Consider the following 23,945-nt stretch of genomic DNA (forward strand, 5'->3'; position numbering starts at 1 on the left):
CTAATCCCTCCTGGTACAAACAGTATGACCAAAGCTGCCTGATCTCCAGAATAGATGTGCGGTGAAAGAGTGCACCATGCACATTAGCAAAAGGATGTCGAAGGGAAGATGAAATGTCCGAGGGGACTAAGCCATTGTTGCCTCTGTTATTTTCTTGCTGTCAGTGGCTGACAATCCTACTGTCTTTTTGTAGAAATAAAAACACTATGACAGTAAGCCAGTGCAGTAACTGGTTTGGATTACTGTGCATTGTTTTAGTCTGGCTCCTGACCTCGGAAATGACCACCCTCATCTGAGATTTTTAGCATTTTGCTGTGACTCGGGCAGATATTGTCTATGGGTAAGAGTCTATGAGTAAAAAGCTTTTGTATAAATTGTAAAGACAGAGGTAGCACTGTTGCTGTGCATCGGTTCTGTGCATTGGTATCTGAGCTGCATTACACGTGCTGATGACACAGCGTGAGTGTCTGCGGTTAGTGGCAGGCTATAGGTGCTGCTATCCTTAATTTGAGGCCTCAGGCAGGGATGATAACATTGTAGCGGCACAGGTTCAGACAGGCAGCCCTGATATGAGGTATGATAGGTATCACCAAACTTTTTGCTTTGGTCAGTACTGCATCTTCTCCTGTGAAGCTCATAGATGTACAAGAACGACCATGTGAATCCTATCCATATGACTCCTGACTGCTATAGGCATCCCTTCCACTTCCACAAAGGGTATTCATGGATCATGAAATATTTGAAAAAGTTACATTCACAAAGAGATAACCTCATGCTGGGTTGCAAAGGTCACATCACTCTGGAGAGTCCAGTCAGAAGTCATCTTTACCTAAGTCTGAAGGTTGATTCTCCCAACAGCACTCTTTTAACCCCAGTTTATCAATACAGGTATGTATGTACACTCATATGAAAACTGAACATTTTATATGTAAATTGCATGATCAATTTTCTATATAAGATTGTCATACTTCCCATAGATAAAAGTACTAGACAGAATCATGTGTTCAAATTGGCTCAACATTGAAATGCTGCTCATTTATAGGTTTTAGAGAATTCGAACACATGATAAACATTCGACTCCATACTGAGCCATTCTACATTTTATCAGTTCTTTTGTTGATTTATTAGCTATTATTCTGATATGACTAATGTACTTTTACTAACACAATGAACATGAATTCAATTATAAGATTTTGTCTTATATTGAGTTCTTTTGTTACTTAAGTAGTACTTTTAATCTGATAGAACCCATGTACTTGCACTTAGATATGGTGAACTTAAATTAATAATAATTCAATTGTTAGCTCTTGACGATGGAGATCTTGAGTATCTTCTCTTTTAATATATTGTACCACAATCGGTGGTATAATATTGACACTTCATAACTGCTTTGTTTAGGTCCAGCACTCACACGGTTAATGAGAATTGACAAGCCAAGGATAGTTGCGCATGCGCAGTTGACGCTAAGAGAGGAAACAGCCGGGGAGTAGTCAAATATCTGTGACCAGAGGGAAGAAGAGGGAAAATGAGAGAGGACCAATAACTAGAGCTCAGCTGAATTTCATTCCCCTCGAAATGCTTGTCTCATCGCTGTCGCTTCCTCTCAGGTGCCTAATTCCCGGTCGCTGAATGGCGCTGGTTACCGTGCAGCGTTCACCGACCCCCAGCACCAGCTCCAGCCCCTGTGTGTCGGTAAGAGCCGCTTCTGTTGAACCCTCCTCCACTCGCGCCACTAACACCACGACAACCCAAATCTCTTAGCTATCATCGGCGGGTTTTGGCTTCATTTCCGCTCTTTTTTGTCGGTTGCTGACTGTCATAAAGTGCCTTGCCTTTGTACTCCTGCGCATGCGTGAAATATAGCAGCTCATCATTTTCAGTTAAGAGTAATCCGCGTCGTTTCTCACTGTTCAATTAACCTACTGGAAGATGGTTTTGTTGAATGAAAACACGATAAAAGCCGCTAGCAATGTTTGCTTGTTTGAGAGCAACCGGCATTTTAATTGTACTCTACTGTTGACAACATTTCTGCCCATTTCCGCCTGTTCAAAGGTTCATCTGGCAGTCAGCTAACTTATTTCACTCTCCAAGACGGAAACATCCGAAGTTCCTCAATCATGTAGTTCATATTCACCGTCCCTCCTGTCCGTTTGTGCCACAACAACACTGGCTATCTATTTGGTAAAATTGCTGGGTTTTCTTATTAAGACAGGTTTCGTGCACTTCCGGTTCATATAGGTGGCCTGAGTCACATGTGAACTCTGGTATTGTTACTGTGTGCTTGCTGCCATCGCATGTAAACGAGGTTTTGGACAAGAAATCTCCCCTTTTGCCTTTGCCTACTCCCCATACTCGTTGTCCCTTGTCAACATGCCTCTTTGCATGTCTGCCACCCTCTTCCTCTTTTTGTGAGGTGAAAGTAGGATTGTAACCATGCAAAGCAGATGTGCAGGTGGATTACCTGTTGCTATTCTCTGCTCCTCTTGCGTCCTCAAACAGAGAACACAATCAGTAAGAGAGAGGAAGTAATGGTGTATACTCTCTGTATTCCAAACAATAGACCAAAACTATACAAGCGGCTGTTATTGATTTAGATCCTTTAAATCATGGTGGTGTTGTGTGATAGTTCACGTCGTAATTCAAACTACTTCTTCAGATTTCCCGTTGAGATTTATTGTTGCCGTAAAGTGCATGGGTTTGCAACAATAAATGTGATGGCAAACTGCCTTCAGGTTGAGAAATTCATGTAAAATTCTGAATACACTAACATCATGCAAACCCACTAAAATCAGATTACTGATTGCATAAAATGCCACACTATGACTAAGAATTTGTGTGAGAATTGAAGTGGTTCCATACTTACTGGTGCTGCATACATAATGGAATTATGATGTTAGCCTATGTATTTATAATGTGTACAAATTTTGTTGTATGACTTTGAACAGTAATTCCAAAAAAATGTTTTTGGAAAAGATACTTTTGTTTTCTTTATTGAATCTAGTACAAGCGTTGTTAGTTTTAAAACGGTAGTACACAAAAATTTGATTTTGTTTCATATGCTTTCTAAATTGAGTTGAGAAATGACCATTTAATAACAATCAATAATTTGTATGCATTTTTCTTGATAACCAGGCATGTAAACTCTTGATACCATTTGTTTAATTTATCACAGTACTGCACAAATCATTGCAGTATGACTTTTTCACCAAGTCTCGCAGTATTACTTTCTACACCTAACTGAGTCACAAACTCTGCTGTGGCCTTGAGAGGGGCCCTGTCCATACCACCCCTTGTATCTTTCACAGTAAAGCAGGTTCTGCAAGTAATAGTAGTCCTAATGATAACTGTCTGTGTGGGCATGCACATTTTTGGTAAATTGTGGTGACTGACTGTCTAAAGGTAGATAGAACAAGAATGTTAAGATTGTCACAGTAAGAAATCGGGATGAAGGAGTACAAGGGCAACAGATTTTACTGTACAATAAAAAAAACAATCATTCCCGGATCTCTCAAATTACCAGATTATTAATATTATTATTATTATTATTATTCCTGATTTATTTCCCTCCGTTTTCCATTTTATTCAGTGCATATATCGATTAATCAGATTTCTTTGTTAATTTTTCTTTAATCTGCACGTGTAGACGCACTGCTGAAAACCCAGAGGAAGAAAGCAGATGTTATATTGTAGATGTTGTTGGCAGCAGTGGTGGAGTGCATTTTTTCTGAGTGAAGCAGAGACAAACCTCATGCTCAGTTAAATGAGGTATACTAACCTCTTATACCTCATCAATAGGAAAGAATATATATGTTTAAGAATGTGATTTGAAATAACAGAAGTGACCCAAACAAGAAGTACCTGACAAATTCACTTTCCTGTCAGAGACACCGTGTCGAAAACATGACCGGATGTTTACTTCATGTTGTGAAATGCACAGAAGTCCTACTGTAGACTGACTCAGGTATTTCAGAGATTATTAAAGAACATTTAAACAAGTTACATCAGATTATTTTCGATAGCTGGATTATTCCCAGTTATCACAATATTGATTAATCAGCGTGTTCCATCGTGACAGAAACGTGAGCTCATAGCTGTGTTTATTTGCAAGGTGAGGCAGGTCAGGACCATGAATGATATGAAGTGTTTTCAAGTGGAAATAGTTTTTTTTGTGTTTTTTTTTTACAAGTTTCAGTCTTTATACTCATGTAGTGATAACACATACATGTCTGGTTTCCTGTGTCTCGCTGTCATGGGATGTGTGTATGTGAACTCTTGTGTAACTTTTCTCTTTTTCCTCCACAACTTTATGTTGAACTTGTCTAGACTCCAGCCTCCCCTGAATCTGTTCGCTTCCTAATAAGTATGTTTTTAGACAAAATAAACATGCATTCTACACACACACACGCACACACACACATTTATTTAGCCTTCAGGGGTGAATTCTTTACTAGTTTAAACTTGGTGATTCCAGATATTCTCAGCAGTAACTTGTGACTCCAGTGCAGTACAGGCTTGTCTTTGGCCCTGCAGATCCTTGCCCAGCCTGCATATTTTCATAAGCTTTGGAAACATCCCTGACATTTCCATATATGCAAAACTTGTGTACTTCCTTAGCTAAACATTGGCTGTGTGCTATACCATAATCTAAAATACAAAGGCATGTATAGAGAGCTGAAACCTTCATGTCAAATCTTAAAAAGTACATGTAGAGATATCTCATCTCTCTGTTTCTGTGTGCACAATGAGCGGTTTGTTCATGTCCACTTTAAACTTACAAACCCATGTAATGGTAATTTGCTACCGATTCTTGCAATACAGTGTTAAACTGTGAGCAGCAGAAATGTGCTTTGCAGAGAAAAGGTACCACACAGATGCAACATATATACTGGATCATTAAGAGTCACTAAACACAATGTTAAATTCTGTCAACTGGAAATACACAGCACTGATTTGTGAAGAATGATAAGAGGAACTGCTTTGGTAAGATACTTCATCCATCACCTCCTGACCAGCCTGAGCCTACGTGCTGACTATGAGGCGGCTCTGTCTGAGTTCATCTTATTTTCTGTGTCTTTTCATCAGTCTCTTATCCAGTTGTGCCTTTTTATGAAGCCGTACATGTTTTTTTTTAAATGTTATTAAGCAATTCATGTACTGCAAACACTATGTGTACTTGGCATTAAGGTGTAAGTACCAGCTCTTTATCTGCCGCTAATCTTTACCTTGTAAATATGCAGGGTGTCACATTCCATTGTTTGCTGAGGAGTTGCGATTTGGCTTTTTTTTTTTTTTCCTATTTATTTTCTTGTTGCTGACTTGTTCTTGTGTGAATATGTTTGATGGCTGGCCACACTTTATAGCAACACGCCAGCTTTTTAAGAAGTATACTTGTTTGCGCTACTCCCCAGAGCTAGACTAGAAGATAGATCCCCTTCTCTCCTCTGTGTGTGCATTAGGGAGGTGAGAACCACAGGGACGGACTCGCCACAAGCTAGCTTAGCAAATGGAAGTGTTTTTGAACTTCTGCCACTCTTCTCCAAAACGGTCTTTGTCTGCCTTGATGTAACTGGAGTTATGCAGACACATAGCCAGAGCTAAATTGCTGACTGGGCGCAGTGAAACCTACATTTTCCTGCAGAGTGAACAAATTGAGTTGAAGCTGAAATCTTTCCACCTGTGTCTGCTCAGACAGCTTTGTGTTTACTGTGCTTTTTGTGTGAATATAGAAATGCACTTATACCCTTCTACCCAATATGAACAAGTAGGCATTTTCATTCATGCTGCCTTTTTAACGATTAGAAGTGATGTTCATCAGTTAATCTGCTGATTGTTTTCACAATAAGTCATTTCATCTGTACAGCATTTAAACACTAAAAATACTCTGAGCTTAAAATTACTTCCTTAAATAGCTTCTTTTGTCAGTCCAACAGTCCAAATTCAAAGGTCTTAATTTTCTGTTGTTCATTTCCAAAAGCTGGAAATCCTCCTATTTAAGAGTCTGAAACCAGCAAATGTTTGAAATTTTTCCTTGAAAAAAGAGTGAAATCAATCACAGATCATCAAAATAGTTGATGGTTAATCTTCTTCTGACCAACTAATCAATTAGTTATGGTAGTTGCTGTGCTACATTTAAATTGTAATCTCTCCATGCAGTTTTCTTGACTAATAGCTTGGATCACTATTTGGATCAACGCTGTATAATTCCACTTATTAAAAATAAAGCAAACTATAACGTAGTGGATTGAAAGTTTGTAAGAGAACAATTGTTGTTTTCTTCTTTATCAACTATTACTTTGTGCATCATTTGTAATTTTTCACGACACAAAATAACTAAAAAGTAGCTGTGAGGAACTTGGATGGTGTATTTTCATTTGAATATTGTGAATTGTGTAAATGAATTGCAACACGTTGTTTAAAGTGATTAGTTCAACAAATTCTCTTTATTCCAAAAATGTCAAAATGAAATAACTGTGTCTGTATTAGTGTTATTTTCTGTCCCTATTGCTGTATAGAATCCATCCATGTTGTTGTACTTCCTCATTATTAAACGAGTTTTCTCATTTGATCACTACAGGAGTCTGGTAGTGGGGAGGATGACCGCCGCTCTCAGCCCAGGAGGTAAGATTGTAAAACCCGGCTCTGTCTCAAATCCCCCTTTCTGACAGCACCCATAAAAAAACCACATTCTTATGACTTCACACTGAGACACACAAATGTAGTGAGTTTTTGATATTATAAACCACATGTGGATGAAGTGACAGTCCTAAGAGCTCCCTCCTCCATTAAGAGCATCTGCTGGAGTGTTAGGGAGCCACATGCCTCATCACAACAGTCGCTCTGTTCTTCTCCCTCTGCGGGCTTGACTTGATTTGGTCTGACCTAGATGAACAGGGGTGAAAATGCACTTTACATGAAGTAGCACTGGAGGATTAATCATTACATGTGTCTGACCCTGTAGGACTTCCTTCCTCCATTGTTGTGATTTGACAAAGAGCTCCTTTGCTGGTGTCACGTCACAGTCCTGTGCTGTCCCTTGTTGCCTCAGGCGTTGAACTGGAGTTAGGAATCTGGTTCATCCTGTTTCACTCAACTGCATTTACAGCTGTTTGTTGTCCGCCAGCAACCACAAATTCACTTCCAGTGCCCATTAACGTTATTTGCTCTGGATATGCATGAATTTTAATGCAGTGATAATCCTCTTAATAATGTTCCTCCACTGAAATCATCTAATGTGAGATAATTAGCTGTCATTCCCTGGCTGTCCAATAGGGGGCAGCAGGGACTGTGTGAGTTCGATCTGTGAATGTGGGTCAGGGGGAGCTGTGCTGCTATCTAGGGGCAGATTTTTAGCCCCTCCCAAAGTCTGACCGCCTCTGTGTCTGTTTGGTCATTGGAGCTGTGTGCCATCCAACTGAGATGGCTGTCTGTATTTGTGCAGCTGGGAGTGAAATCTATATAGTGTGTGTGTGTGTGTGTGTGTGTGTGTGTGTGTACAGACATAGGAACTGATCACTTTTAACTGCGTCAAGGAGGTTATGTTTTCTGGGTAGTTCCTTCGCTTGACTTGAGTATAACACAAGAACTACCAGGGCAAATTTAACAAAACTTTCTGGAGGGCTGGAGCTTGAGCTAAGACCCAAATGATGACCTGAATCACAGCCTGGATTTTTTTACTCTTCAGTTATAATTTTATGCCAGAATGTAAGCAAATATTTATTTTATTCCGTGACCATTCATGTGACAGGAGTAACCTCCAACTGCCCCAAAGACTCACTGATTTTCAGGGTAGAAATTCAAAGGATGGCCTTTTAAACTTAATGCATTTGACACCACGAACAAAACCTTTGACATTTTGATCGATGTCTCAGGAAATCATACCTCAGCACAGGTATGCGCTCCCCATCTGCACTTCCAGTTATTATTACACACTTTTCACATGTTTTTAATCTTTTGCTGTCTTATTATTTTACCTAGATACATTTTTGACCATTGTTTTTGTTCTGTCAGTGGAAGCCCTTACTACTTCAGTTCCTAACTATCGATTGCCCAGGACATTTAACATATCTTACTTAAAAATACAAACAATAAAAAGGAAAGGCACAAACAGGATTTTACACAATATTGACTTCTAGGAACCAGCTGTATTGTGAAGGTGTAAGGGTCATGCAGGTACATCCACTGTGTGAATTAAGGTACCTCAAACTGCTTGATATCTCAGCTCTGAACAGGTTTTGGGGCATCAAAGGAGGACTCGGGTCCTGTGACTTCAGCTTTTGTCTACATTCACAGTACCTGGCTCTGTGGTGCACCACAGGGGCATCATTTATTGCTTTCTATGTTTGGGCTGTAAGTCCAAGCCGCTGTGTAGTCTTACCACATTAAATTTAATAGAATTGATGATAATGCCCTCAAATCTTGGGAGCAGCAGCATTTCCGTCTGTGTGCTGCGTCATACAGCTGCAGTAGAGCTGATCCCCGACACAGGTAGCAGCATTCCCTCAGACTGGAATGAGACCGTGGCGATGATGTGCGTCTGTGTGCGTCAGCAGGACACACTGCAGTGCTGCTTATTTAAGCCAGTGACGTCAGCTCAAGCTACATTGTCATTAGTGTACCCACAAGAGGGAAATCAGAGGGAGACAGATAGTTTGTCACGATTTCTCTCTTCTAATCTCTTCATCTACACTCAGATGGGTGGTCATATAATACGTGTCTGGGTGGGAGGGACGTTGGTTTCATACTGTGGTTTTCACTTCATTGTGCCTCTAAGACAGAATATCTTTTTTTCTGTCTGTTCTGTAATACATTTCTCTGTTGCCTGTTGATCTCCTCTTAATGCAAACACCCTCCACTGACGATGGTAGCATGTGCTAATCCATTATGTGAACTTCATATGAATATATGGGTGCAGCACATGTTGTATAGCCTCAGTTGTGTGTTGTGGTCACTAAGGTGACTGTGTGTTTTCATACTTGGGGATGAGAGTAACACATGAGTGTCCAGTGTCTTTCTACATGTAACAACTTCACCCTGGACTTCATCCGCTGTCATGCCATGGTGTGAATTTCAGCAGACACCGACATAACTTGAGCGACGGACCCAACACCAGACACAAACATTTGGGTTGCTACCTGACTCACACCGATCGAAAACACAAAATACTGACCTTCAGTAGCCCGACAACAGATGTCAATGAACACTGTTCGCTCTATAAAGATGTCTAGATTTATCATAGGCAGTGTTTGTCTAGGAGTCATTAATAATGAGGCAGGAAACAATTAGTACCTCATGACAAGAAAAAAAGGCAGTTGAGACATGTAGAGTTGACAGGAAGCTGAGGAAATGATTAAGCAGCTGTTGAAAGAGTGAGTATTTAATGAAGATGAGCAACATCATTATTTTTGACAGATATTGTGATTATTACTCAATATTTTGTGTGAATGATAGTTTTCACTGGAAAAAAAAATGTAAATTGTGTATATATTCGCACCATGGAGTTAATCAACCCAATGCATTATAATCACTCAACACAGGCATGCTTATACGGAACTACACACATGGACCTAACAGGGAAACAACATTGCAGTCGATGTTGATCCTGTGATATGACTTGGCAGTCAGGAGGTGGCCTTCAGTTTATCCTCTCATCTTAATCAATCCAGTAAGGAATCAACAAGCAGCATGACCAAGTCTAAGATCAGGTTCCTCCTCCACTCACAGGACCTCTGATACCACCTTTATGATTTCTCAATCCTTTTTGCCTTGTTGTTGTTGTTGTGTTCCTAGAAGCAGCAGCGGCAGCAGCACATTAAGTGTCAGGTGTCATTGACTGGGGTGAGAATTTTCCCTAAAGGCTACTACGGAACAAGAGTTGGTTTCACAACTTTGTCACCACCCTTTCCCCTCAGACCACAACACAAATGCGACCTGTGTCACACTGCATAGAGTAGAGGATGCCCTTGCGGGTACGGGGAGTAATTAACGCTTAAGTAGGAAAAGCATCATCATGGAAGCTATGCTGACAGGTTTCTACTGCTGCTGGAAACTGTCAGAAGGGCTGGTGATGGAGACAGAAATGACACTTGCATGTATGAAAGACTAAATCTTGTGCTTCATTCTCATAATGTGGGCTGAAAACTTGAAGGTTGTTATCGTCATTGTTATGTAAGCATGGAAGCTGATGGGCTTAAAAGAAGTAATGAGTGGAGAAAATATAGTGAACGAGTTTCACAACAGTTTCACTCATCTACCACTGGGAGTATATGAAAGACCAGTATGGGAAAGTAGATATTTGCCTCAGTACTCTCACTGATATGATCAACCACAGTTCATGCAGCAACAAAAGCTGAGTCTGTCACAATCAGACTGAAACTGTCTTTGTTTATGTCACTGCCATTCATCCTCTACCTGTATCTTCAGTCAATAAACTCAGTGATTCATATTTGACTTCTCCTCTTCATCATTTCCTCACTGCAAGTCCCAAATATTTTGGAAATCGCGCTAAAATTCAATCTCAAGTTAGTAGTTTTCAAATAAATTAACATGTATTGCAGGTCGTGCACAATGAATTTCCCCAGTGGTACTCCTGTGTGTATATATATATGTATAATACACTTAGTTATTGTACTTTTACATTGTACATGTACTATGAACCATATTAACCTCATACAAAATCAACAGTCTGTATATGGTGGTTGCTGAAAAGGAGTAAATTCTTATCAGTTTAAGCTACCCTCCAGAATGTTTTATTATTGTCACCTGTAGCCCTCAAATAGCTTTATAAACCATTTTGTTTTATATCAGCTTCACTCCATTTATCCCCAAAATCCGCTTATTTGTTTGTTTTTTTTGGTGAACTCGGATCATTGTAGCACTGCTGCACCATAGGAAGGCAGTTCGGGTTGGTCTGATATCTTCAGTATTCTCTCCGGTTGCAGCAGAGTAAACATACATCCCGATGATGTTTAGCAACGTCTTGGGGGAAATTATAAACCAATCCGTCGTTATAAATCTTGCGGTAATATTGATGTGAACCCTCCCCCCTCCTCTGACCGATTGGACCGTAACTGAGCGCGTCTCCTCCCCTCCGGCTGCTGGATTTACCGCAGCCTGCCGCAGCAAATCAAACGCTACTTCTGAGCAGATGTGACGAGCACCTGCTCCGCTCTGGCTAGTGCCTAACGTCTCTATGTCCGGTTATCAACACAGTATTGCCGCGCTTTGAACGATTCATTTTGACGGATATAGCAGCTATTCTGCGTTCCAACAAACAGTTCGGAGTGTCCCTCCCTCCACAGCTGAAGAGCGACTATCTGTTAACTCCGATCCGCCTCTGTGCGCCCTGCACCCGCCGCCTGAGCAGCGATGCCTCCCGGTGTTGTGACCGCGCCGCGGAGCTTTTGCGCCTGCTGCGGGGTGAAAATGAGACCGCATTTCACCGAGAATGCCGTGATCTCTCAAGGGGAAATCTATCAGCTGTAAGTGGAGAACTTTTGGTTGACATTCAGTAAGATATGGAATTAAGCTTCCTCATGTTTAGGTGGTTTCACTGCCTCCTGCTTGGACAGTCCCCTCATCACCTGCGTTGCCTTGGGTTCAGTTTTTACTTACAGTAATCTTGTAAGACAAAGCTGTGGTTTTCCCATGATGACTCAATGGGAAGGAAATGACAGCACAGCAGCAAAGTCAGAGGCTTGCAGGAAGAGATTTGCTTCCCTTCTCCTTGAGAATTGTCTGCCAGGTCCCTTGACTCCTTCTCACAGTCGCTCTCCCAACATTTTAGATGTGCCTTAAATGCATCTTTAGGGGGGGGGGGGGCTGCAGGAAGGCACACATTGTACCTGATAGTTTACCTGAGACGGATTGCTTTTGAGTCAATGTGACTAAAACTTCCTCAGAGCAAACAAGAACAAGGAAAGTGACATTTATCTCATCAGTCAACCAAGTCAAGGCATTCTTAATATCTAAAATGTGTGAATGTCTGTGCACTGCAGAGCTGAACTACTCCCCACTGGGTCATCAGAGGGACTCTATCCAAATGTCATCTCAGTTATTTGTCATTATGTCATGTGGTATGTAGGATGGTCACAGCTTTCATGTAGTTTTGGTCATTTCCCAGCGTTGATGTCGGTCCCTCTCTCTTGTCGGGGAGGGCGGACAGGCTTTTGACATGGAAAGTTTAATTTTGAAATATTTGAACTTGAGATGAATGCCGTGTGTCCAGCATTACCCGAAATTTAAAGAAATTCTCAACACTTTTGAATTCACCGCAATAGAAATTGTGTTACGTCAGTAAAAAATATATATCCGTAACAAGAAATGTATTAGTTAAAGTCTGTGTGACTTTCTTTTTCGAAGTATTTTTAATGACCCCATTCTACAGCTGAGCTGGTTGCTGTTCTCGTTCCTGCTGTCTAGTTTTTTAACGGCGCAGCGTCCCTCTTCTTCATCCTCATGGTGGCAGAGTTGGATGTCTTGTTTGTTCTTAGCCTCAACCTATATGTATCTCTGCGCCCAGCCATGTGTCAAATGTGGACAGGCTGGGGTTACTAGTGTTTGTCTAACACAAAAAGACCCAAAGACCTTTCACTGTGGAGAACGTGGAATGGCAGCGAGTATTGTTCCCTCTAATTTCTCATGTGTCTGGCATACACACAAGCTCCCTGAGCACACTGAGGATCAATGTGAGCAACTTCAGTTGTGCACGCTGTGGCCACACACCAGTATCATACCTGTTGAACACCTGGGAGCATAGCAAGGTACACGGCTTATTAAAACAATCAAAGTACAGCAGCAATTTCTATTAGTTTACTTTTAATATTTTCGAGGGTTTCCAACTCAACCGCTTGTTGTTACCGTCGCCGTCTCTTCTCTCTGCCGCACTGTTGTTAGCTTGCTAGCCTCCACGGTGCAAGCACTGCTAATGCTATGATAGTGAGTGTCAGGTGTCCAGTCGATACCACACGGCTCACTTAGGCTACGCAGCCTGAGTCCAGGCGCTGCATAGATTTTCTTGTGCGCTGAATATGTGCGAGCGCTGCGCGATTGCGCAAGCGCTCAGTTTAGAGGGAACATTGGCTGCGTCAGAATTGCCAAGTAGGTCGGAGGCTGTCCGAAACCACAACTGGCGCGAGATAGCGACCGACTTCGCAACCTAAATTCCAGCCTAAACACGCCCACATTGTAGGTCGGTTCAGGTGCATCCTTCGAATGGCCCACAATGCACCGCGGATTTCTTCGTCCCCTAAAAACTTGTGGACGCGCAAGCCAAGTTTTTTGCCACCAAGAGTCTCCCATTCTTATGCAACACCAACATTTACACTCATTGTTGATGACTAAAGGTGTGTTCACACCAAACGCAACGCGTGTGAGCACACCTTTACAGGTGCGTTAATGTGCTTAATAGTAGAGAATGACTGAAAGGTGCGTTCATAGTGGAGTGCAGTACGACAGTCAGGCCAACAGGTGGGATTTTCGTTGGTGCTGTCTACCTATTTGCGGTATCTGCTCTGCCAGCAGAGGTCGTGCTTCACCACCAATCTTCTAGGGTGTCCGAATGGTGCCGCCGTGTTTAGGTTGTAGGAGTAGGCTGTAGCGGTAGATCGTAGCGGTAGGACGTAGGTTGCCACTTGGCAATTCGGACGCAGCCATTGACGTACTAATCACTCGAGATCTCTGGAGAACAACATCCGTCTTTTATTCTTCGCTCATCAAGGCAAAAGACGAATTCAACAGTGACCCCTGGTGGGTTCCCAGTGGTTACTACAACAAACTGAAAATCATACAGAAGCATAGTCATACACATAACATCCTACCTCAACATAGACGTTTAAATAACTGCTAATATATGTCTAATAGACGTCTTTTTATTGATGTCTAATAGATGTCTATTCATAGATAATAATTTATATCCTTGGCGGCGAGTATAAATCCAGTGCCTGCATATTTAAACCAGCCAACTTTGCGTCTGTGGCCATATTTAGTGAGTACTGAAGTCAAAGTCAGTCTAGTTGTGATGGTGTTTAAAGGTCCAAGATCGTACTGCAGGTGGGTTTATTGGGTCGTGGCAACAAGAATAAGAGAACTGGGTGATTGGTCTTTTTTTTCATTGCACCTACCTGTTTCCCTTTAGTTTTTCCTCCGTACGGTTAAGCTGACATGTTATTGGAACCAGGTGACCTCTTGAAGTTGTACGTTCATCAAAGTTTGTCTATTATTGTTTAATACAAGATGTTGTTACAGGATATCCTGTGTATTTTTTCAGAAAGCACAGGTCATGATTGAAACATGTTGTAGACCACCAAATCCCTCATATTGAATACTCAGCACCGGGTTGTTTTTCTTACAATAGAAAAAAAAAAAAACGGCTAATGTGCTGCACACAGCTGACACAACACAAGGAGAGAAGTCACACAGCTGCACAGGACTGCAACCTATTCAACACACACTTTTCTTATATAACTTTTTTGGAGTGTGTTAATTGCACCAAAGTGTGAGGCTTCATTTGAGTACAGTGGAACACAGATATTGGGTGCCATTTTAGGGACGGATGCACCGATATATATTCACCTTGGTGACAACTATCAGCAAATAGGATGGCATTCACAGGCAGCGGTGGCCAGTAGTTATGTGTTGATTTTTTTTTTAATGTTTTTTTTTATAATGTTGATTTAGTAGATAAACAAACATCAGTTTCTGCAAAAACTCAGTCAGCCAGTAATGGTTTCACCTATCGGACAAATTATTTTGATCATCACTACCGACCCAGAACTTCACATTCGCTGCACCGCTAATCTTATTGCAGCATGTTAGCACAGCCATAGTTTGTAATAAACACTAAACAAGAAGTCAAGCTGAGCCTGATACAAAAGTAATGCTTATTAAATAATGATAAAAAATAAGGAATGAAACATCTTCTATTGTGCTCATTATTTAAATTTATTTGTTCACAAACTATTAAAGTGATTCAATATTTTTTATATGCCATGAAAGCTTTGAACAAGTGTTTGACCAACCAGCAGAAATAGAAACTTACCAGCAGGAAGGCTGAAAAGGCATTTCAAGATTCAGAGACTCTTCAGGCTACATTCACTTATTCCTTATTGGAATTTCTCTCTCTCTCTTTTCAGCATCAGTGAAAGTTTCCTGACAGTTAAAGGAGCTGCTCTCTTCTTACCTCGAGGAAATGGCTCCTCTGCTTCTTCTGCTTCTCGCTTCTCACAGCTGCGCAGCAAACATGCAGGTGAGGTCAGAGGATGTTCACTACCACCCAGCATGTGACATCTAAAGAAAATCATTTCTTTCTTAACAGTTAAATGATGCACGTTGTAATCAATGTGCTTGGAGCTCTGCTGATCTGACATTTTTATCCCCGTCATGTTCCCAGGAGACATCCAGCAGCATTTACAAACCATGTTCACTGTCCTCAGACCAGAGGATAACATCAAACTGGTGGGTAAATACCAACGCCAGCGCATGCAAAAAACTTGTTATCAGTTTGCTGTCAGGACACCCAACTGTGTTTTTCCTACTCCAGGCTGTCCGTTTGGAGAGTGTCCATGCTCAGGTCACGCGCTACATGGTGGTGGTCTCAACCAACGGCCGTCAGGACACCGAGGAGAGTGTGGTGCTGGGGATGGATTTCTGTCCTGTAGACAGGTGAGACAGGAAGCCAGCGAAGATGTCCATGTGACTGATTTATCACTGCGAATAAAGTTATAACATGAGAGGTTCTCCCCTCTCTCAGCTCATGTTCTGTAGGCATGGTGTTACCCTTATGGAGTGATACATTGATACATCTGGATGGAGACGGGTATGGAAATTCCCAGATTATTCATTTTTATTCACAGTTAAAATGACTGACAGCCTCTTGAACCTTGTTTCCTTTCCTCTTGTTCTCAGGGGCTTCAGTGTGTCAACTGATAACAGAGTTCATGTTTTCAAGCCTGTTTCCGTTCAGGCCATGTGGTGAGTCACACTCTGGGAGACGCACGCTGTCTGCTCCTTTATTGTTTGAAAGCATTCATGTTGATATAATATCCCATCTTAAACTCTCCCCTTCATCTGTCTTTTCACCTCACTCCCTCACAGGTCGGCCCTCCAGTCACTCCATAAAGCTTGCGAGGTGGCTCGATGTAACAACTACTTCCCTGGCAGCTTGTTCCTCACCTGGGTCAGCTACTATCAAACCAGAGTCTCCTCTGACCAGGCTCGAATCAACGAGTGGAATGCCATGCAGGACGTGCAGTCGCACCGCGCTGATTCACCCGTTCTGTTCTCTGATGTGTAAGTATCCAATTATTCTATGACTGTTTTTTTTTTTTTCTCTCTCTCTCTTATTTTCGTCTCATTATGCCAAGAGGAGAATGGCATCTGAATGCGCTACGGTATCACGCCATGTCGTGAGAGGCGTGAAAAGAGCTGCGGCAGCAGCATGCAAGCCTGTCTGATGTGTTTCCTCCTCCAATGATATGGACAGACATGGACGACAGAAACCCTGGCTTCAACACTCTCTTTGAAAAAAACAACTTATTCCACCTCAACAACTTCACCTTCCTTTTTCTAAGAGGACTTAAACAACTTCATTGGAGCTTTCAATCAAACCTTTATGGACAGTTGTCATCAGACAGAAGGGTCCACGGGTGCCTACAGCTGTACAGTGTAAGCACCCACATTGTGGATTGAGGATCAGCATTTACAGTGTGAGCACATGCATAGTGAGCTTTGGTTTTACATGGCAAACAATAGAATCATACGGTGTCAGCTTGAATTAAACGAAATTTCTATAATTGTACCGTCTATGTCCAGCTTTAGACATAGTCTAGTCTAACTCTCCTGAATTCAAAGCCAGTCTAGTTGTGATGGTGTTTAAAGGGCCAAGATAGTACTGCAGGTGGGTTTATTGGGTCGTGGCAAAATAATACGAGGAAATTTGTTGAACCATTCTGGAGGTGGTGGAATAAATACAAAGCATCATGTATAACAGACACCTCATGAGCATCTGCTGTTACATTAATGAAGATATGCTTCAATATTGTTAACAAATTTAAATAAATAAAACCGGAACACACCAGTAGTGTAATATACTGGGTCCCAAACCATAAAGTGCTCCTATTTCTCCTCCAAATGTCAGTGTGTGCATGCAGTAGCAGTTCATATAAGGACTCAGTCTTATTTCCTCCACCATATATCAATGTGTTAGACCGACAGAACGAGAACTGACTGAGCGTCAGATCAAAACCAGCCTGAGGGAGATCATGACGCAGAAAGACCTCGAGAATGTCACCTGCAAAGAGGTGAGTTACATGCTCAGATAGTTTCAGTGTCTGTGTTTAACTTGAACTCTTTCTTCCTTTATGACTGTTTTTTTTTTTTTTTAAGGTTTTGTGTGTGTTTCTGTTCCGTAGATCCGAACAGAGTTGGAAATGCACATGACATGTAACCTGCGAGAGTTCAAGGAGTTCATTGACAATGAGATGATTGTCATTCTGGGTCAGATGGACAGTCCAACGGAGATCTTTGATCATGTCTTCCTGGTAGGTTGACTTACTGCTGCATCTGACAACAAGCACGGGTCTCGTTAAAGTGAAATCCAAAGGATGAAGAGCTTAGCTGTCTCTTAAGTCAATTAAAAGATCAGAGAAGAATAGTCTCTGTGCTTATAGATAAATAATTCATCACTACTTCAAGGTAAAATGGATAAATGCTAATGATGGATGAGACCTAATCTATGTTTTTTGGACAACCTGGTAGAATAGTATGTGGGAGTTTTATCCAATTTAAAGGTATTTAGTTCTTGTTTGGTTTGGAGTGTGTAGTGGATACAGGGCCTGTATTGCTACAGGATTTAAGCATCATGAAAAGCTCATTTGAAGACCCTGAACTGGGATTGCTTTTGTTTCCTACAGGGATCTGAGTGGAATGCATCCAATTTAGATGAGTTGCAGAAGAGCGGGTAAGGCTGGGAGCAAAACCAACAAAACGCACAGATGCACTAGAATCTATACTGAAGTCAGTAAGATCAGAACTGATAAGTCCTGAGTCCATTTCCAGGTCCTTGGAAGTTTAAAAAAAAAAGAAATGAAGCCAGAAAGCTGGTGAAAATGAGTCTAAATGTCTATTAGATTATATGGTCAGTGGTTCAGTTCACTTTTATCAGTCCACCTTAATTTATCTAAACATTTGTTCTGTATCCAAGCCCATTGCTTGCCCTACAGTTTAACATGGATTTTTACTGTAATTCTTCTAAAGTATGGTAATTCAAATTTGTCTCAAATTGCAGGGTTCAGTACATCCTGAATGTAACCAGGGAGATCGATAACTTCTTCCCTGGTGTCTTTGAGTACCACAACATCCGTGTTTATGATGAGGAGGCAACTGACCTGCTGGCCTACTGGAACGACACCTACAAGTTTATAACCAGAGCCAAGTGAGTTTCCCACTGCTACATGTTCTCTTTTTTTCCTCTGGTCTGCTGATGTTGTTTTTGCTTCCATGTGTCCTATAAAAACTTGACCAAGTCACCGCTGAGTATTCCTCACATCAACCTTTGATGTGTTTGCTTGATCCTACATCAGGAAATCTGGGTCCAAGTGTCTTGTGCACTGCAAAATGGGAATAAGTCGCTCTGCAGCCACAGTGATCGCCTACGCCATGAAGGAGTATGGCTGGGATTTGAAGAAAGCCTTCGATTATGTCAAGGAGCGTCGAACTGTGACCAAACCCAACCCGTCTTTTATGAGACAGCTGGAGGAGTATCAGGGCATACTGCTGGCCAGGTATCCACACATCAAGACGAACAGGCACACATAGCTGAAATGTTCCCTGTTGCTGAAGGAGAGCATGAACATGACTCAGCGAATATTATGAAGTGGAGATTTGAGGTTTATTTCAGATCAGCATCTCTATGTGAAAAGTCCATTTTCTATTTCATCGGTATTTATGAATGTTACATACATTTCACCATTCTCTTGTGTTGTGTTTTCCTGTAGCAAGCAGAGGCACAACAAACTGTGGCGTTCTCACTCTGATAGCGACCTGTCTGAGCATCATGAGCCGCTGTCTAAATCCTACGCCCAACCGCACAGCCTGGGCCGCTCCGACCCCCATAACCAGGCCAGCGGCCCAGTTGGTCCCTCAGTGAAAGAGCTGCTGGAGTCACTGGGGACCAACAAAGCAGCACACTCAGCCAGTCAGTCAGATACTGGCGTCCAGTCCAATCAGCTCTGCTCGTCATCCTCTGACAGGGTGGCAGCTTTATCAGGTGATGCTGAAGCTCAAAGCCTTGAGGCTCCTTCTCATTCTGCTGTAGCCCAGATCAGCCAGCTGGACCCCCCTTGTCCTGAGTCCCCAACTGCCTCTGTGTCTCCGTTATCTCCTCCTCTCTCTAACGGCTTATGTGACTCTGAGGAGCAGCTGTCATCACCTCCCTCCCAGCCAAGGGCCGCCACTGTGGTGCCTGAGCCTCAAAAGACAGATATGGTGACTGTTGCACAAAGTGTTTTGGTGAGCCAGCCTCACCCACCTCCATTCCTTCACCACCTCCCCCTCTCCCCTGCTCCATCCCCTGCTCCAGCCTGCAGAGATGAGGTTATGGAACCACAGGTGTCCTGTTCTCTGCCTGTGACTAAACCAACACTTGCGCCAGTGCCTGAGCCCACGACCACACAAACGCCAAGCACACAACAGACCCAGAGTCTGCCTGCACCAGTGCCTGTCAGAAAACCAGACTGTGAGCTACAGATATGTGGCTCGTTCTTGGATGGTCAAGAAGCCCATCCGCCCTCCACTAGTGATTTTATCAGCTACCCCAGTGCCATTCCACAAAACAATCCAGTGTTGTTTGGCCACACTGCAGATCACATTAACTTTTTCAGTGCCAGGGAAAAGTTCAAGGAAATGACTCACGATAGTAAAACTCACTGTGCTGCAGTGCAGCAGTTGCCCCAATTGAAGAGCTGTGACAAGGAACAGCAACCACTGCCTCAGGAGGTCTCTGAAAGCGCAGAAAAGGAGGAGGAGAGAAGAAAGGTAAGAATCTAGTTAACAGGACTGTTTTCATTTGAAAAGACCACCATGATTGACTCTCTCAGTGTCCTCATCTGAAAATGGAGATTTGGAAGTTGATTAAACCTGCCACTGCTACTTCCTTTTTCCGCTAATGGGATTGTGCTAATAGTTTTACTTTGGGCTTTTTGAGTTGAAGGATGCCACCTGGTGGCTTAAAGGCATAACTTCATGCTATATCATTTTAACTTGATTGTCCTCTCAGAATATTTTTGTGGATATGCTGTTACTTAATTTGACATTAATCTTTCTCTGTTTTTCCATTGTAGCAAATCACCATCCCTGTGCAGGTCACAGGACTGAAAACTGGAGTGAACATGGATGCGTCACTTCTCGGTCCTCTCAGCCAGCCTAGCCATGAAGGCCAGGAAGTGAGGAAGTCAAAGCAGGAAATGGAGGACAGAGATGTTCTTTCACAGGAGGAAGCTCTGAATGTTAAAGAGGAAGTGAAAAACAAAGATGAGGACGAGGCGGCTCCTGCTCGTCTCTACAGTGATTGGACAAGGGGTTCTGTGCGGCGTGTTACACGCCAGCTAGAACAGAGAATGAAACAGGAGCATGAAGCTCCATCGCCGTCCTCATCTCCACCCTCCCTCTCCAGAAGCTCCTCCTGCTCCCAGTGGCGTCCACCCAGTGTGCATTCCACCTCTGCTGTCACTGCACAGGAAGAGAAAGGGGGAAATGTTGGGAAGAAGGAGAGTGGTGATGTAGTAGAGATGGCAGCACAAGGAAATAATGATGGAAGCACTAAAGCACACATATTTCAGTCTGCTGATACTCGGTCTGCCTTTGCCTCTGTGAACTTCCTGTGTCTGGAGGGGGTGACAGAACTGGAGTCATGCACAGACTGGGGCTGCGTCACTGAGGGACCCCATGGTGACATTATCATGAGGGAGACTTGGGAAACATTGTGTGAGCTGGGTGCCTTTCTACAGCAGGTGAGTGTAGGCGGGGCCTGCAAGACTGAGTGTGTGGACCAGGTTTTTGGCCTCAGCGCTAGAACAACACAGAAGCGAGGAAGTAGTATCCAAAAGAGGGTCAGGGAGGTGGAAGCCAGGATTCGCCAGGCGGGGCTGACTCCTCCCTCTTTGATGAAGCGCTCCGCCTCTCTGGCCAAGCTGGGCTGTTTGGAGCTGCTTGCCAATGACCTGACTGAATGGGAGCTCAGCCGCTCCCCTGTGGTGCTGTCGTCAGCAGAACCTCCAGTCCATACAGTAGGTGATGAGTCCAAGAAGCAACGGGTCCACAACTCTCATTCCTCAGCCAGCGAGCAGCCTAAAGTTCTGGAAAGTGGTGTGGAGAGGCTCTCTGACGCTGGCGACACCTCATCAGGAGTCTCTCCTCCATCAGATCAGAATCTGCCGCTCGGCAAACTCTCAAACTCTGGCCAAGACTCTCTGCATTTGTCTGCTCAAACAAGGCATCAGTACGGAAGGACTCACCCTTTGAGGCGACTCAAGAAAAGAACTGTTAGCACCCTGTATCACACAATGTAGCCCCAATTGTGCGTGTGTGTGTGTGTGTAACAGAGAAGAGGGATCATAGGCACCTGTGAGAAATTGGATGCATATGATTGTTTCATTGATCAAAACAAACCAATGCCTCTTGCCTTAAAGGATATATTCAGTAGTTTCCGCATCATTTCCCCTGCAGATCTTCAGAGAGCCTCCGTGAGAGGCCTGTCTGGGTGCAAGGGCAACAGGAAGAACACGCTTTATTGACAGGAAAGTCTGCTTATAAGAACACTGTAGTATAATTCAGAACAAGTCATTCGAAAAGCAGCAACTGAGCCTGCACATATTCACTCTACATCTTTGCTGTCGTTTCCCGCTACTTGATAGTTTTAATAATGTTTGATAGAATGTATCTTGTGTTTTCACGTTTCTTCACCTCAATATTTTCATAACTGTGCTGATTAATGCAAAGGAAAGTATTCAAATGTTCATTTGGTACAATCGGAGACGGTAGTGAACCAACGCAAAAGTCACCAACAGTTCCACCAAATGATTAGAAATGCTGAGTCATTTTGCAGAAGTAGTTTGCACCGATATTCATGCCCGTCGAAGTCAGTTCTGCTGTCTTGACTGATGTTAAATGTGGGCTGCTGGCAGCAGTGCATCAAATCACACAAGAGCTCCTGCCACCAGGAGATGTCAATCATTTTGATTTCTGCTTATTTGAGCTAACTGGATGGTGATGATGATCCCCAGTTGAAGGGTGAATCCCAAGCTGGTGACAGGAACATCAGCGGTTACGTAGTTGTCGGCAGTTTATTGAAACTAATCGCAAGGAGACGAGGCTGTTGTCTTTTTTTTTTGAGGGGGGGGGGGGGTGCTTTGTCGACTCATTACCTCTGAACCAAGTCTGACCTGCACACAAATATCAGGTTGGAAAGTCAATTGGAAACGATCTCTTCAAACTCATCTCATGTCCTCACAGTCCTGACGCCACTCCAAATAGACTTATTTGTGTGTGTGTGTGTGTGTGTGTGAGAGAGAGACTGAGGTCGGGAAATGGAGATAAAAGAAGAGTGTGTATTTGTGAGTTATTCGTTTTATTTTTTGTTTTGTTTTCAGATGTTCTTTTAATGTGAGAGTTGAAGTGTTGAGATTTTAGGAACCGGTCCTGTTTTTATATCTGTCTGAAGTCAGTGTCTGAGTGTGACTGTGTTGCACAATTTTACCATGTGAGTGTATTCTTTTTTTGTTGTTGTTTTTTTAACTTATCATTGTCACTTTTGTACACATTTTAGGGGTGTGCCTGTGACTGGCAAGTGAAGCTTCTCTGCAGTCTATCAGAAACGTCTGTACAGGGAGGTTTGTCGTACATGCACTTTACTCCCTTTTTGAATTTAAATGTGGTTATCTGTGTGTGTGGTTGCTACTCCTGGGGAACATGCTTAAGTAGTGAGCATTTGTTGGGTATGTGTGTGTCTTATTAAAATTCTTTTATTTAAAAACTGAAGAAGTGTAAATATTTGTTTCTATTAGACAAGCCCCCCATTCCCTCAACAAACATCACCCGCACACACACTCATATGATCTCCGTCCTCTGGTCTACCAACGTCAAAACTTGTGTCCCCCTGACTTTGACCAAGCACCGGACCGGACCACCTACTGTGGTTCCAGCTACCTCAGGTGTCTCCAAGGTCAGGTTTTGCCTTGATGACAGCTATGTCAGCCAGATGCATCGGTGGCTGGTAAGTACAAGTTAGAATATTTATTATGTTTGCACCAACTAGTGCAACAAGTGTGATCTTCAATGTTACTGCTTGATCAGAAGCAGGAGGAGGAGCACAAATCCAGGCTGCAGCTGCTTTCTGTTTGTCTCAGATCACCAGTGAAGGTTGTATGAACCTGCAGCAACAGGAGATGGTTGGTACCTGTTCTCTCTCTCTCTCTCTCTCTCTCTCTCTCTCTCTCCCCCCCCCCCCCCATTTGGTCATTTTTTCATTCCTGTTTTTATGAATAAAGCATTTGAACAGAGATTTACTTAGATTTTTTTAATATAACATTTAGAGAGTGACTAAAACCTTTAAAAATGTTGATATATTTAGACTAACAAAATATATGAAATTTATGAATTCGTTTTTTGTCGTCTAAAACTCTTCTCTAAGGCTCCTTTCCGGCTCTGATTCTACGTCTATCGACAAAACCATGTTTTCTTGCTGTCGAATGCAAATACCCTGGCTATAGGAGCGTGTACTTGAATGCAACATGGGTGTCACCTGTGTGCGTTTATTCAACTGTTTAAGCACATTTGGTCAGCCAAAGTCAGTGACACTGACCCCCCAGGGGCGCAGCACCCCCCCGGGCACTGACGCGTCACGTTTCCCTGCAATGAAAGAGCTCGTTCCAAAATAGATGCCACCCACCCACCCA

The 23,945-nt window shown here is 42.7% G+C and overlaps 1 protein-coding gene across 2 annotated transcripts; it reads left to right on the forward strand.

The window, feature by feature from the left end:
- Window positions 1–1,437: 1,437 nt before the first annotated feature.
- ssh2b (slingshot protein phosphatase 2b) lies at window positions 1,438–23,189 on the forward strand. 2 transcript variants are annotated; one of them, XM_086227088.1, is made up of 15 exons: window positions 1,438–1,692; window positions 6,575–6,618; window positions 15,129–15,241; window positions 15,386–15,450; window positions 15,536–15,657; window positions 15,746–15,811; window positions 15,901–15,966; window positions 16,090–16,284; window positions 17,201–17,294; window positions 17,406–17,534; window positions 17,907–17,953; window positions 18,281–18,427; window positions 18,576–18,776; window positions 18,990–20,028; window positions 20,334–23,189. In XM_086227088.1, the coding sequence occupies exons 1-15, from the start codon at window positions 1,630–1,632 to the stop codon at window positions 21,558–21,560; spliced, it is 3,618 nt and encodes a 1,205-aa protein (XP_086083214.1). In that variant the 5' UTR covers window positions 1,438–1,629; the 3' UTR covers window positions 21,561–23,189. The 2 variants fall into 2 exon arrangements, with proteins under 2 accessions (XP_086083214.1, XP_086083212.1); XM_086227086.1 differs by lacking the exons at window positions 1,438–1,692; window positions 6,575–6,618 and adding an exon at window positions 11,138–11,477.
- The last annotated feature ends 756 nt before the right edge of the window (window positions 23,190–23,945 follow it).

The sequence above is a fragment of the Aulostomus chinensis genome, chromosome 15 (genome assembly GCF_037954235.1).
Source record: "Aulostomus chinensis isolate RoL2024-O1b breed Wild chromosome 15, RoL_Achi_v1.0, whole genome shotgun sequence".
Classification (NCBI taxonomy): Eukaryota; Metazoa; Chordata; class Actinopteri; order Syngnathiformes; family Aulostomidae; genus Aulostomus; species Aulostomus chinensis.

Coding starts and splice junctions, on each gene's coding strand:
- ssh2b (XM_086227086.1), top strand. CDS start 11,365: ATGCCTCCCGGTGTTGTGACCGCGCCGCGGAGCTTTTGCGCCTGCTGC. Junction 17,535..17,906: donor TCTTTGATCATGTCTTCCTG/GTAGGTTGACTT, acceptor TGTTTCCTACAG/GGATCTGAGTGGAATGCATC. Junction 20,029..20,333: donor AGGAGGAGGAGAGAAGAAAG/GTAAGAATCTAG, acceptor TTTCCATTGTAG/CAAATCACCATCCCTGTGCA.